The sequence below is a fragment of the Girardinichthys multiradiatus genome, chromosome 20 (genome assembly GCF_021462225.1).
Source record: "Girardinichthys multiradiatus isolate DD_20200921_A chromosome 20, DD_fGirMul_XY1, whole genome shotgun sequence".
NCBI classification, from domain to species: Eukaryota; Metazoa; Chordata; class Actinopteri; order Cyprinodontiformes; family Goodeidae; genus Girardinichthys; species Girardinichthys multiradiatus.
Genome location: NC_061812.1, coordinates 31,369,789 through 31,384,580, shown reverse-complemented (window position 1 = coordinate 31,384,580; position 14,792 = coordinate 31,369,789). Strand labels below are relative to the sequence as shown.

General features: G+C 42.5%; 1 protein-coding gene across 1 annotated transcript; it reads left to right on the top strand.

Annotated features, from left to right (window-relative positions):
• Positions 1–368: 368 nt before the first annotated feature.
• Positions 369–13,899, top strand: dyrk3 (dual specificity tyrosine phosphorylation regulated kinase 3). The gene is made up of 6 exons (XM_047348237.1): positions 369–1,189; positions 3,874–3,983; positions 8,467–8,669; positions 8,790–9,084; positions 10,127–10,543; positions 10,645–13,899. The coding sequence occupies exons 1-6, from the start codon at positions 1,081–1,083 to the stop codon at positions 11,374–11,376; spliced, it is 1,866 nt and encodes a 621-aa protein (XP_047204193.1). The 5' UTR covers positions 369–1,080; the 3' UTR covers positions 11,377–13,899.
• Positions 13,900–14,792: the final 893 nt, after the last annotated feature.

Below are 14,792 nucleotides of genomic sequence, written 5' to 3'. Positions count from 1 at the left end.
AAATTTTGAGTTTTAATGGCGCCTGCAGGATATGCCACTCGGGTGGAGAGTCCTATCACTCTTATTAAAAGTAAATTTTTTTATTTGATAGTAAGCAGATAGAATAGTGATGCTATAACAACTGCTTATATTATATATATTATATATATATTATATATATATATATATATTATGTTTATTATGTTTATTATGTTTAAGTTCTTTACAAAACAGATATAAAGAGCAGTTGAGTTTAGTAAACACCATCGACAGACAGCCGATGGTTCTCCTGCAGCGCTCTGAGTAGACGCTGGGGGGCGTCGTTTCCGCGTGATTTTAGCGTCTCTAGCTAAGCGCCGCCCCGCTCCCTCCCTCTGTTTCGCCGCTGACTCTGGGTTCACTGAAGACACCCTTAGCAACAACACACAGCTCGGTCAGAATAAGATACTCTCGCCACTCTCAAGGCGGATTTAACAGCACTGACCTCAGCTGAATCTTTACGCGCAGAAGGACCATCCGCCTTTTTTTCTGCTGCGGACATGGAGCTTGTGTGCGGCTCGCCTGATTATTTGACTAGCTTCCCCTGAAGAAGAGTGAAGCAGCTCTGAGCTATCCCGAAAGAGGACGAATCTCTGGGGTGGGGCGGTGGGGTGGGAGAGTGCTCAGCATCGCTGTTTGCTAACAACCGAGTCAGCCAACCGGGACGGGAATGGTGCTCTGGACCGACTTATGGTCTTGTCAGAGAAAGGCGAGGGGTACGAGGGCCGAATCAGCCAGCTGTGATATTCGGACTCAAACTGTTTTCAACGGAGGGAGAGGCTTCGGTCCGGACGGGTGTTTTTGTGGCTGCATTGAGAGCTAGCTGGTCTGGCTAGCTGTGGGTAACGACCCCCACTGCCTGTTGAAGTCTTTTCAGACTGGAGCCGAGGCTGAAGTTAGCCAGAAGTAAAAATACAGCAATCTTTTGTTTTAAAAAACACCGGGAATCACTGTTAAAGCCAGAATAAATACATAAAGTAACCCCCTCGAAGAACAAATTCGTGTTTAAACTAAAAGTTAAGTGGGGACTACTTTCAAACACTAAAACAAGACTTATTGTGGATGTTTTTTTTTTTAATCTGGGTTTTTTTCCTCTATGGATGCTGGAATCACGTTTTAATTGCAATTATGATGATAATAAGCAGAAAACCAGAAGGTCCGATAGCAACAGGTAACCAAAAGAGCTCTTCCTAACGTTTGCTGTTGTTTCTTTTTGAAAAGTTGAATTTAGTACGAATTTCCCTCGTCATTCTAAATGATTTTGATTGTGAGCTCGGCCAGTTTTCCCCGTTTAAATGTTATTCTGTGTACCGATGCGAGCTGTAAACATGTCTTCGTGACCTTATCAATCATGAGACCTCTCTGTATGTTTTTGGAAGATAGCCCAGGAAGTGCATCGTTGTTTTTTGTTTTTTCTTACATCAATCCAGTAAGGCCTCATTCTGTTTTATAGTCATATTATTAGGGGCTTTTAGAATTTGCACCCATCATACTATGACTGATATTATTTTAGTGTGTTGACTGCACGTTTATTGTTATGTACACAAGGAAATAGATAAGATGGTTTCTGCTTACTGTAGAGGAAGACTTTACTACACCACAGCCCCATTTATACGTTTTATGATAAATTAACTGCTTTGTTTGTCTACTGGACTCTTGTCTCTTGATGTACCGATTTCCATTCTCCAGGTTTTGTTAATACTTCAACCTGCTAATGCCTATTTTAGCCAATTTTGACTTATCTTTAACAACTATAATTACCAGTAAGTTGGAGATGCACAAGTCGATGATGGTCAAGAGATCCTAAACAGACAATTTTCCCCGGATTGTTAAATCAGACTACTTCTTGCATCTTATTAATTTTCTCTTCTATGTATTAGAGTCTTTGGGGGAAAAAAATCCTATGCTTAGAAAGTGATTGTTGGCATACATCATATTGTCTCTAATCATCTTTGGATATCCAGTTCACACGTACAGAGGTCCAAGTTGTTTTTAAAAATCTAAGTGTAGGAAAGCATTTTTCTTCTTTCTTTTAATTCTTACCAAAATCTCATTTTACATGTGGATGGGAGGTGCAAACACAGCATAAAATCTTTGGATCTCAGGATTAGTGTGGACAGGATTTGAGATTTCCAAGAGGCTGTCCACAGTTCCCAGGTCCACCATGTTCCATGACAGACAAGGGCTGAAAGCTCACAAGGATCAAGTCTGTAATGTCCACGAGATGGGTGTGAATTCAGGCCCTAAGGCAGAGAACTTGTTTTTTTTTTTTTACCTGAAAATGTTGAAATGACCAAAACACCAAAGCTATAAAATGTATAAATGTGTAAAACAGTCAACATGCTTCCTTTAAATAGCTTCTGGCCTTTTTTTACATGTTCCCTTTAAATAGCATCCTACGACTTTTGTGCTTCTTGGCTAATTTTAAGTGTCTTCACTCAATAACAGCTCGGACACTGAAGTGTGTTATTACGTTAGCAGGTAGCATTTAGGCACGTTTCGTTCACTGATCACAAAAGGATAGGATTTTTCACTTTCCGACCATCTGGTCACCTGTTAGGGCTCAAAGTTAGCCAGCTTTAGTCAGCAGCCAGTTTCCTGGTGCAGCTCTAGGATATTTCTATTACTGGATGGATTTCTAAAGTCAGTTTCTTTGCAAAGGGTTGCTTGGATTGGACAAGTAAGTCAGATTGACTTGAGAAGCTGCTGATTCCCTACTGAGTAATTAGGAGTTTGCAGAAGACTAATGGAGCCCATGCTTGCTTAATATTGTGTGTGTGTGTGGCCCTAATGCGACTGGTTGCTGTGCTGTGCAGGTTTAATGCGTCTGTATCCCAGCAGCAGGTCTAATCTGTCCAGAAGCTGGTCTGTTGACGGAGTTGAACGGCGGACGTGGGCACTCTGACGCATCTGCGTATGGTTAAAACATTCTCAAGGCCCAGTTTGGTAGAAGATCAAACAGGTCAAAACTGAAAGCTTTTGTTAAAGTTGTGAAGTGGGTTGGGGCTGGCTGGCTGGTTGCTGTAGTTTCAAATTTACAGAGATTATCCTCTCGCCTTTCTTATGCTGAACTAACAATAAGTGTAGGAGCTAAATGACTGTTGAAATTAACAGCCGGGTGATGGGGGCTTGTCATTTTAGTAACAGCCTCCCAAATGCTCTGTTCATCCACATATCCTCCTGCCTGTACCATCTCGAGTTACTCTAGGTGTTTGGCTTGAGGCCACAGAGGTGAGCATGAAACTCTGCACTTATTGAAGGGCAAGTCCCCGCATCTCTCCATCTGTTGGCTCAAACTCCCAAGCACACCTGGTGTGGGCCTTAAAAGATTTGGCCGAACGGGCAGATGGAAAGATGCTGTCGTCACTGAGGCATCTGTTACCCCCATTAGGCCAATAATACCACTTGCAGCGCTAGCGATCTGGGACCCTAAGCCCTATCTAAGCTGTTCAGGTCAGAGCCCTGGGCTCGGATACAATGTATGGGACACAATAGATACAATGGTATACCTGGTAATAATGGCCTTTTCACTGTAAACGTGGGCTGGGATCTTGTGGCAGGCAATGTTCACTTGCACTGCTGTGCAGAGAACAGAAGGGTGAGGGAGCCCTGCTGAGGTTGGCTGAAGGGATTTGTCAGGCAGTAGCAAATCCTTTGTATTAGTGATAAGGTAATTTTGAGAGAGAGATGTCCACATGATTGATGAACTAATCAATGGGACTTTGCCTGGTTTTGTCTCTGTAGAGGGAGATTATTACCTCTTATCAGACTTGTATCCTTGAGTGCATCTGTGTTGCAGATTGGATCGGCCACTGTAATCATACTGATTTATTTGGTCACTTTTGTCCCCTTCAGCACGCCATGGTGACGGCCTGTACGACTCCTACATGAGAACAGACCACATTCTGAAAGACGAAGCAGACACAAACAGCCCTTCTGGACTGCCCCCGATGCCTAAACACACAGTAAGTATGCAGAAAGACACAAACACGAAGAGCTTGGAGCTAGTTAAGGCGCGTTTCCTGTGCTGAGACTCTGCCTTGAGACATCCTATTCCTCAGAGAGACATCCCCTACAGTCAGCCCTGTTCCTGTTCATCTTCAAACGCCTCTTCCTTCTTCCCACTGTTTTTCTGTGTTAGGGAAGCTTTTCTCCTGCCGTATCTCCTAACTCCAACAAGTTTAACCTGGTCAATTTCATGCCCCTCAATGAGGAAGCAGTGATCATGTGAGTGGTATTGATTAAGTTCCTGGAGGCAACTGGACATGGTTGATGTTGAGCATCTCTCTGCCACAGCAAAACATGCAGAGTGAAACAGTCATTTTATGTCCTCAGAGATCCTGCAGGATTTATTTGTTTTGTCAGTAGTGCAGGGAAAACGAATACACGTTGTGTACGGTGCAGAAATACGCCTGCCGCTTGAACCTTCTCACAGTTCGTCACATTAAGTGCATTTATATTCAGATGCTGTTACTCAGCAACCTAGAGGCCCATGGTACCTCTGGAGGAGTTGCAGAGATCCACAGTTTAAGTAGGGGACTCTGTTGACAGCAGACAGCCATTGGTCTTTACAGAAGAGTGGCAGGCGACAGTCATTATCGAAAGAAAGCCAAGAAAAGTCTCGTTTGCCGTTTGACACAAGCCATGCAAGGGACGCAGCTCTGGTCTGGTGAAACCATAATTGATCTTTTTCCTTTATATGCACAACGCTGCTCTGTCTCCACAGCAAAACATGGTAGTGGCAGCATGATGCTGTGCGGAGGGTTTCCTCAGCCAAAAAGATGGATGGAGCTAAATGCATGGTAATCCTGGAAGAAAACTTGTAACAGGCTTAAAGCTGGGGCAGAAGCTCAGTCTCTAGGTGTGCAAAATAAGCAGACAAACCCCTAGACGCTAAGGAGTTTGCAGTTTGTAATTGTAGCAAAAGGTTAAATTTTTACCGTATTGAGTCATCGAGCCTGAATACAAACCCTTGCCTTAGTTTGTGAAAATCCTTAAAAGGCTATGTATCATTTTCCTTTAAATATATGCCAATTTGTGTGGGTCTGTAACACAGATCCCAATAAAATCAATTAAATGTTATGGTTGAAATGTGACAAAATGGAAAAAGTTCCAGGAGAATAAATACTTTTTCTGTCCACTAGTTTAACACTGAGCAGTCCTCATCTGCTTGTACATATTGCTGGCCTAAGGAACCACTTTCATTCAGATTTATTCTGCAGATATCTACATTGATTAATGCATAAGATAACGTGTTCTCTACTGTATATGAATCTGTAACGTGACCTAAAATAGATTGTCACTGTTCCCCTCTCTAAATGTCCCCTTCAGCAGAAAACACATGCACTGTTTTCCACATACCAGCAAAAAAAAGGCTGGTTTTATACATTGTAAAGATTTATTGGGCTTGAAAATGTGACCCACAAACCAAATCACCGATCAGCGCTCTCCCTGCTGCTCCTGTTATGTTCGTGTAATCCACCATCGGTGGGCTCGTGCCAAGGTTAGGACTGGTTTTCTATTCTAGTCCGCCTCTTCCTCCTGTAGTGTTTCTCTGTGGCGTCCTCTGCTCATTGTGACTGACAGGACCTCGACCCAGTTCGAGCGCACTCAGAGAGAAGCTATATCCCTTTTAAAGTGATGGGAAGTTATGGAAGTTGACTTTATGGAAAATGCTGGACTTACCATGCTTTATTCCTTATTTCAATTAAAAAAATAACAACAATCCTGATTTTCTACCCAATTAATGGCTTTTTAAACAGCTTTTTTTCAAACCTTTTGGCTTTTTGTCCCATCAAAACTGAAGCAATTGTTTATAATTAGTGGCTCAAAACCAAAGCCGGGCAACTTCAATCAGAATTTTAAGCTGGGCCTGTGGTTTCACACCGGGTCAAATATATAAAAAGCATATTCTAAAGCATAGTAACAAACAACAAATGTTGGTGAAAAAGTAAACACATGGTGTCGTTCCCTCAAGCCAAAAGCAACATGAAATAATGGTTTTTAAATGAATTTGGTATGAATAATGGTAATGTATTCCTAAAAGATTCATTTTTTTTTTTACAAAGACAGTAAATGTATCACAAACTGGTATAAACAATCTAAAGTTAATGTCATCAAGCCCAGATTTTCCTAAGTGTTATAGATTTCGAAGTAGAGTTGAATTAGATGCAAAAGCAAGTTGTGAAGATTATGCGCATTTTTTCTTCTCAGATGTACAGAAGGTTATAAAAAAAAAAAGGTGTTTAGGTATGAGAGTCAAACTCGAAGGAGCCCCAGATCCAGTTTAAAGCAGAGTATTGCCAAAGTGTGTTGTTTTTTTAAGTGCTACAAAAGGCATAAACCTGTGGAGCAAAAGAAAAGCACCCTTAGGTGTTTCTGACAACTAAGAGATAAGCTCTTCTCCATCTGTTGTCGCGTACAGATTTGCACACAACTCGCATTCCCCTCAGTAATACCTGCGTTAGAAATCTGCTTCCTGTTTCCATTTTAGTCCACGTTTTCAAACGAATTTTGTTTTCGTATTACGGCCATGGCCCGGTCATCCGGTAATCCGTTATACCGCAGCACGTGTGCGAAGCTTTGATTTTTATAGGAGCATGCACGTGTCTGCCTGAGCGAAGGGACTCGATCGATGACATTCAGTGTGACTGCAGGACAGCTGCGCGAGACACTGCTTCAGCAGAAAGGCTCGTAATAAGTTCAGACTATATAGTTACATGTATGGAAACCAACCCTTCTGTCCTCGTCTATTTTAAGGATTCAAACTTACAACATAAACACCCTCCCGACTTGAATTCTCTTTCAAGGGAACATGTCGGCACCCACTTTGAAATAACAACTCCTTGTTTCATTGTCTCAAATATTTAGCATGATTTCAGTCACTTCAGCGTTGAGGAAACTCTTTGCACTTCCAAAACCACTTGGCAGTTAGAAGAAGAGAAAGTGTGTTAGTTAGAGTTAGTGTGACTGTTTAAGTGTTGAGTTTGTGTCAGTAAGTCTTTATAGCTGTGGTGCTTCTATAGTTTAGGAGCATAATCTGACTTTAATGACTATTATTTCCTCTGTGCTCCATAATCTTGTGGGGGGTTTTTCCATTGGTGAGAAAAAAGAAGGTCAGACAATAAGGAAGAAGGAATTCCCGGCGTTGCCAAAATGAAACGCTTTACTGGAAAGGCTCGGGAGCTTTTATTTTTAGACTTTTATAGCCTTTCTTCTCCCTTTTAAGAATGATGGATATCTCACTTTACAACTCTGAGCAGATAGTGTGATGTTTTGATCTGGATACACATGGGATGGCTGTTGTCGTTGTCAGAATCTTGTGTCTCGTAGCACAGAGACGGCCAGTGTTGGATGTCTGAGTCCAAAAACAATATCGGAGATTACCTCAAGAAGTTAAATGCTGAATTTTACGAGTTACACGTGGCTGTAGTACTTAGATGCCTTTTGGGTACAGGGTCTTGGAGAAAGTGTTCACACCCCCTTTTGACATTTTGTAAGGTTACAACCAAAAACATCCATGTAATACACAAACACAAGGTAGTGCATAATTGCAAAGTGGAAGAAAAACACATTTTTTGAAATGTGTGCCATATACCCTCAGTGTGGTGCCCCTAAACAAAATTCAGTGCAACAAACTATCCTTTAAGTCACCTAATTGGTAAATGAACACACTATACCAGCAGTGAAATGTGGTGGTCCAGAATTCTACATTCATGGCATAACCTAAAAACTGATACTCGCAGACGCCCCTCATCCAATATGACCGAGCATGAGCTATTTTTAGACATACCCCAAGGAAAATGTATATTTTATTGCAGCAAAATGTTAGTTCCACAAAGGTTCCGCTGAATACAAAGGTGCGCCACATTTACCAGTCATCTGATACTTTGTGTCGGTCTAGCACATGAAATACCCCAAAATAAATGGATGTTTGTGGTGGGTTCAGAGGCTTTTGGATATTTATACACGGTGCTGTAAATGCTAGAGCTATAACACAGAGTAGGAGGTGTGGTTTAGGTCATTTGCATGTGTTTCGGTTGGGTGTGGGGGTTTATCACTTTGTAGAGTTTACAGTCAGACTGGATCTGGATCCAGTTGTGCCAGTTTACCAGCTGCAAGCTGCAGCAAGGCTACTTGGGTAAAGCTTTTAACTCAAGAGTTGGTTGTTTATATTTATCCTCTTGCCTGTCAAACCCTGACCTTTTTTATTTTCAGCAGTTAATCCCATCTTGTTTCTTCCCTTCTTTTTATTATGCTTTTAACCACAAATAAAACTATTACAGCCCCTGCTAACGATCATATAAATTATAATTTAACATGTCAGATAAGGTATTTCACATGACTTTGGCCACTTCTAAAAAATAAAGGGAATCAGATATGAAGGTCGTGTTTTGCAGGTCCTTATGCGTTTATTAACGTGTAACTGTTTCTTATTCTTCCTCACAGGTTGTTGGTAACAAGGTTGTAATGAGGGATCAGGTGAACGTGCGAGGTGGCCAGCTGAAGGTCAAGTACCTGTATGAAGACTCGACCAATAACCGAAAAATCAACGCGATAACCACGGCTGTCATTCAGAATACTGGGAGCACTGGCCAAACGCCCACTAAACCTGCAGTCTCCAGTCTATCCAAGGAACACAGTGTGGACAGGTGAGGAAAATGCACTCCAGTTATCAACTGCTTCCTTTAAGCAGGCTGGAACTACACACTTTAGAGGAACGCCTAATTAGCTGTTGATCGGTGTGTACACGTCATGCTTGTTTGCCACAGCACTGATTCCAGTAAGGGCTCCAGTGAATCGTCTGGCTCACAAGGAGCTGGAAACAGTGGAAAACTGTGCAGCACACTCAGTCCTGAGCAGGCTCTGAGACTCTACCGGTCCCAGCTCACCACCCTGGAGCACACAGAGATCCACTCCTACCCAGAAGTCTACTATGTGGGACCTAACGCAAGGAAAAGGCCCGTCGTTGCTGGAGGAAACAACAACTGCGGCTACGACGATGAGCAGGGTGGTTACATTCATGTTCCTCATGACCACCTGGCTTACCGATACGAGTTCCTGAAGGTAACATCGACAAATATTTATGGGTCCAAGCCAAAACCTTGAAATAAATCCAGACAAATCCCTGGAACTACTTGGATAAAAAAAAAAAAAACACTATTGTCCACCAACAGGTGGCGCTAATCTTGAAGTCAACAGTGTTTTTGCCATAAGCGTACATCTACCTACTTGAATGATTCTGTACCACTTTGGTTAGGCCACGCCCATTTCTTTTTTTTTTTTTTGCTACATTATAAAAATGCAAGTGATGTCCCTCCTGAGCTGGTTGCAAGTCGGAAAAAAAACAGCATTTGTTTTCTTCTTTTTTTGTGCTAATAGCTCTTACCCACACAGGCTGCTAAAATATTTCTCTATTTTATGCATTCAAACACCAAAAGGAACATGTTCACAGTAGATATTTTACAGCTCCAAGTGTGCCGCTGGTTTAAAGAGATAAAAACCATAAGAAAGCTGATACTTAATAAGACAGCAATGTTCACCACAATGTATGCGTGCCGCCATATTGGATACTGAACTCGGGGTTGCTCGGAGAGATCAGACTTTCCCTTCGATTCTTTTGAGAAATTTAGTATTTTTAGTGAATGTTTAAAATGTTTGGTCTTTACTGTGAATAGGCCGAATGCATTTCATGGTTATTGACGTTCGCGATGAGTACAATCAGTTTGATAACTGTATCCATTGTAAGCCAAACTTCATTTACTAAGTAAGTTATAGGTCTGACACCTGGGGTCACATATACCAAGAAAATATATCGCATAAACGGCAAGAAGAAAGCCCAGAACAAACCTCCTTAAGTAATTTATCCTTATTGGCACTTTATATTTCTGCACAATCAGAATCGAAAAAGAGCGTAAAAATCTTACTGTACGTTTCCAGTGACCATATCTACATTTAGTGGACTGACCGTCCAAGGGGAGGGATGGGTGCAGGGCCTGACTTGCTAAGGAGGGCTTGGACCCTTATCCGAACTTCTTCAGATTTAGTTTGTTCAACATTATTTGATCTTTTTTCCAATAGTCTGAAATAATTTCCTCTTCCTCTTCAGATAATCGGTAAGGGTAGCTTTGGACAGGTGGCTAAAGTTTACGACCACAAACTGCAGCAGCACCTGGCTCTGAAAATGGTACGCAACGAGAAGCGCTTTCACCGGCAAGCGCAGGAGGAGATCCGCATCTTGGAGCACCTGCGCAAGCAGGACCGCAACGGCGCCATGAACGTGGTGCACATGCTGGAAAACTTTACCTTCCGCAACCACATCTGCATGACCTTTGAGCTGCTGAGCATGAACCTATATGAGCTCATCAAGCGCAACAAGTTTCAGGGCTTCAGCTTGCCTCTGGTCCGGAAGTTTGCACACTCCATCCTGCAGTGCCTGGAGGCTCTGTACAGACACAGGATCATCCACTGTGACCTGAAACCTGAAAACATCCTGCTCAAACAGCAGGGCCGTAGCGGCATCAAGGTAACATTCCTGACAAGTTCACATTACTTAAATGTTTGTGCACATTTCTACGGCTTTACAAATGTGGTGCATAGTCCTGAACCTTTTATTGTCTCTGCTAGGTTATTGATTTTGGCTCCAGCTGCTTTGAACACCAGCGGGTTTACACCTACATTCAGTCCCGCTTCTACCGAGCTCCAGAGGTGATCCTCGGCTCGCGCTACGGCCTTCCCATTGACATGTGGAGCTTCGGCTGCATACTGGCCGAGCTGCTGACGGGCTACCCATTGTTTCCCGGCGAGGACGAGGGTGACCAGCTGGCCTGCGTCATGGAGCTGCTCGGCATGCCCCCGCAGAAGATACTTGAGCAGGCCAAAAGAGCAAAGAACTTCATCAATTCCAAGGGTCACCCTCGCTACTGCGGAGTCAACACCCTTCCGACCGGCGCCACTGTGCTGACGGGGACCCGTTCCCGCCGCGGCAAGATGAGAGGCCCTCCAGCCAGCAAGGATTGGAGCGTTGTGCTCAAAGGCTGCGAGGACCCCACTTTTACTGACTTCATAAAGAAGTGTTTGGACTGGGACCCCTCTTCCCGCCTCACGCCTAGCCAGGCCCTCAGGCACCCCTGGTTGTATCGCCGGCTGCCCAAACCCCTCCCTGGGACTGAGAAAAGCCAAGGGGTGCCTGTGAAACGACTCCCCGAGCACCACAGCACCTCCTTTCCCTCCATCCTGACCAAGGGGGGGCCAGGATTAGGCACAACAGCTCCCAGCAACAAACTCAAGAGCAGCATGATTGGAGATTCAGGGGAGGCCATACCTCTTCGTACAGTCCTACCTAAACTTGTCTCATAATAGGAAGAGAGAGAGAATCCTCTAACCTCCTCTCCTCCCCACATTCTCCTTCTACCCACTCCTCAGGAGGAGTCTGAAATGGAGAAAGTGGTTTTAAAACTTGTTTGGTTGTTCTTTTATTTGTTTTTCTAAGGAGGTGTCGACACTCCAGTTTCTGGTTTTAATAATTAGCTAAACAAAGGAGAGCTCCTGAAACAAAAAAAAAAAAAAAGAAGAATTACATAGAGGTTTTTATACAGAGGATTTTCTTAAATGGCTGTGAATGTTTCAGTTTACAGCCAGTTGAAAAGGTTTGATTTTTAGATGATGCTTCCTTGTGAGTGGACAGCTTTTAATTTGTTAAAAGAGAAAATGTTTTTAACTTCTGCTCGATCTCACACGAGTGTTCTAGCAAAACGCACTCGGGCACACCTGCACTGTCACTTGGCTCGCTTCACACGGGACACTCGCCATTTTTCATTTGTTCTTTACACGTGAAAAACTTGAAAAGGGCTGTAGAGATTACTCCTATCAGGTTAGAGTTGGCTAGGAAGAAAGTGGATATTAGGCCAGTTTCAGTTGATCGAAAAAAAAAATGCAACTAAAATATGAATCTGTGCTCACAACACAAACGTCTTTAGAGAGGGAAGACAGGAGGATAATTACAGAAGAATACAACGCCGTGTAAAATTATTCACCCCGCCGGAAGGTTTAACATTTTTGTCATGTTGCAACCTCAACCTTGGGATGATGTTTTTACAACCTGAATCTGCTTTAAGCTTCTCCACGTCTTTATCCCTAACCTGTCTGGTTGGTTCCTTAGTCGTCGTGATGCTGTTTGTTCATTAGTGCTCTCCAGGAAAACTTCTCTTGCCTTCACAGAACAGCTGGATTTCCACTGAGATTGAAATCTTTGCTGTTCTTCTATGCAAAATAATCCCAAGGCTGGTTAGAATAGTCACATGATCCAGTTGCAGCCTTCAAAGGGTTTTCTTCCTGTATTCCCCTATATTTAGGCTGCAACCATGAAGAGAAGCACTCCCGTACCATGATACTGCCACTACCATGTTTCACACATGTGTGTTAGATTTAAGCCAGTAAGCCTATTTACTCAGATGATTTCTGACCATGCTTGGCTTTGCAATGGATTTAATTTACGGGTAACCAAGTAAATGCGGGCTGAATATAAAAATGCATGCCACAATTTAATTATTATTATTATTTTTTTTTTTAACCAATTTTGAAGCCCATGCATCCTCTTGAGTTTGTGGTTGTAACATGTTAAAAATGTTCAGAAACGTATGAATAGTTTTCCGGGGCACCTTTCTTCCTGCCCTTCCTTTTGCCTTAAGGACATCAGCCCAGTGTTTGACGTTACTTTAGCTGAGAGGTGCTGCAGTGGGAAACATCAAGGAAAAGGGCACAGGGCAACATATTTACAGCTTCTCTTCCCAGTTTTCCCATACTGGTGGAAAAAAAAAAAAGGGAGGGCAAAGAGGACAGTAGCACCACTCAGACTCTGTCACGCAGGTGTCATCGTCACACCCGGCATTTAACGACTGGTTTTATGAGGGGTTGCGATGTGAGGCCGGCTCCCATAACCTGGTAAATATAGAGAGAGAACCAGAGCAGTGAACATAAAAACATGCAGGGCGATTGTCAGGAAGGTTTGGATGTTTGTCAACCTGTGACAGGCCGATATGTTTGTCGGTGCGAGGTGGGAAATATTGTGAGGTAGCACGAAGAGCAGAACGTTTCAAATGAGCCCAGATCTCCCCTTCTGTAGGCGGGGGGGTTGAAGTAAAAGACAGGCCAGTGATAAAGTAGGATTATTATGGTACTGAAGACTGATGTGTTTCTCAGGGAGACATACTTGATGCATCCTTTTCATTTACTGTGCTCCACATACACTACAGTCATTTACCGCTGCAGTGGGTGAGCATGCATGCAGATCTGTCCACAGAGAGCGAGAGACTTCATTTATCATGTTTTTTTTTTTTTTTTTTTTTAAGAGTAGGGCGGGTTTGGTGCCTGCGCTTTAGCATGACCCAGATTCACCACCCCCCACCCCCGACATCCATCTCCTCTCTTCACTGTCTTATATAGGGCAGGGAACCTCTCTGGCACACACAGATAGTGAACCGTGGTGCTGTCCGAACGCAGAAACCCATCAGGTGCATGTTGATTATGGACCACACCGTTTAAAGAGTTCTGTCTCTCAGCCCTCATTTTCTAAGCGACTCTGTCAGGGATTTGTACTACTCCTCCATTTTTATTATTATTTTTATAGAAGTGGTTTATAATTGCTTTTCACATGAGAATACCAAGAGGATGTAAAACCTGAAAGCAGAAAAAGGAGAAAGTCGTGCACTGACATGTGCTAGAGCAGTGTGAGTTAGTCGCCAGATGTTTGGTCTTCAGCATGAAATCACAACCTGTTAACAAGACTGAGTGACTATGACCTGAAAAGAGAAATGTACAGAAACCAAATGAAGTTGTGATAGTTTCTTTTTCTATAAAAAAATAAAATTTACTGTTAAGTGAGATGTGCTGTTCTCGGTTCATTTTGTTTTGTAAATCTGATCACTTTTCAGTTTCAACTTAGATTTCCATTGAAAAGCTTTAGATACATTCATTATTGGGATGAATTAATTGTAGGCTTTTAATGATGCGTTCAACCTTTTCTTTTGTCAGCATGGATCCATGTTCTGCTGGACTACTAAATTGTCTCAGTTTCAACCATCTGACCCAAACGTTCGCCCTCAATGAAGTAAAGTTGGTTATGATTTTTTAAAAGCCAACAGAAACTGCAACACCAGTGACGTTTTATATGAACGTGGAATAAGAAGGTGCTGACCAAGCAAGAAGCATCTGGTCCAAAACCAACAACCTAAACCTTCTCTGAAATTTGCCACTTCCCATACGGACAAGACAAATTCCAAGTTCAGATAAGTATTAAAGTCAGATGAGACAATGTTTGAGTTATCTGGCCACAATCAGGAAGGCACAATATTCGAAAAACGTGACGCGCAGTGGCGGCTGGTGGTGATATTTGTAGGGTGGTCTAACCGATAAATATAGATATTTACAGGTCCTTCTCAAAAAATTAGCATATTGTGATAAAGTTCATTATTTTCCATAATGTCATGATGAAAATTTAACATTCATATATTTTAGATTCATTGCACACTAACTGAAATATTTCAGGTCTTTTATTGTCTTAATACGGATGATTGTGGCATACAGCTCATGAAAACCCAAAATTCCTATCTCACAAAATTAGCATATTTCATCCGACCAATAAAAGAAAAGTGTTTTTAATACAAAAAACGTCAACCTTCAAATAATCATGTACAGTTATGCACTCAATACTTGGTCAGGAATCCTTTTGCAGAAATGACTGCTTCAATGCGGCGTGGCATGGAGGCAATCAGCCT

Coding starts and splice junctions, on each gene's coding strand:
- dyrk3 (XM_047348237.1), top strand. CDS start 1,081: ATGTTTTTTTTTTTAATCTGGGTTTTTTTCCTCTATGGATGCTGGAAT. Junction 3,984..8,466: donor CCCCGATGCCTAAACACACA/GTAAGTATGCAG, acceptor TCTTCCTCACAG/GTTGTTGGTAACAAGGTTGT. Junction 10,544..10,644: donor AGGGCCGTAGCGGCATCAAG/GTAACATTCCTG, acceptor TGTCTCTGCTAG/GTTATTGATTTTGGCTCCAG.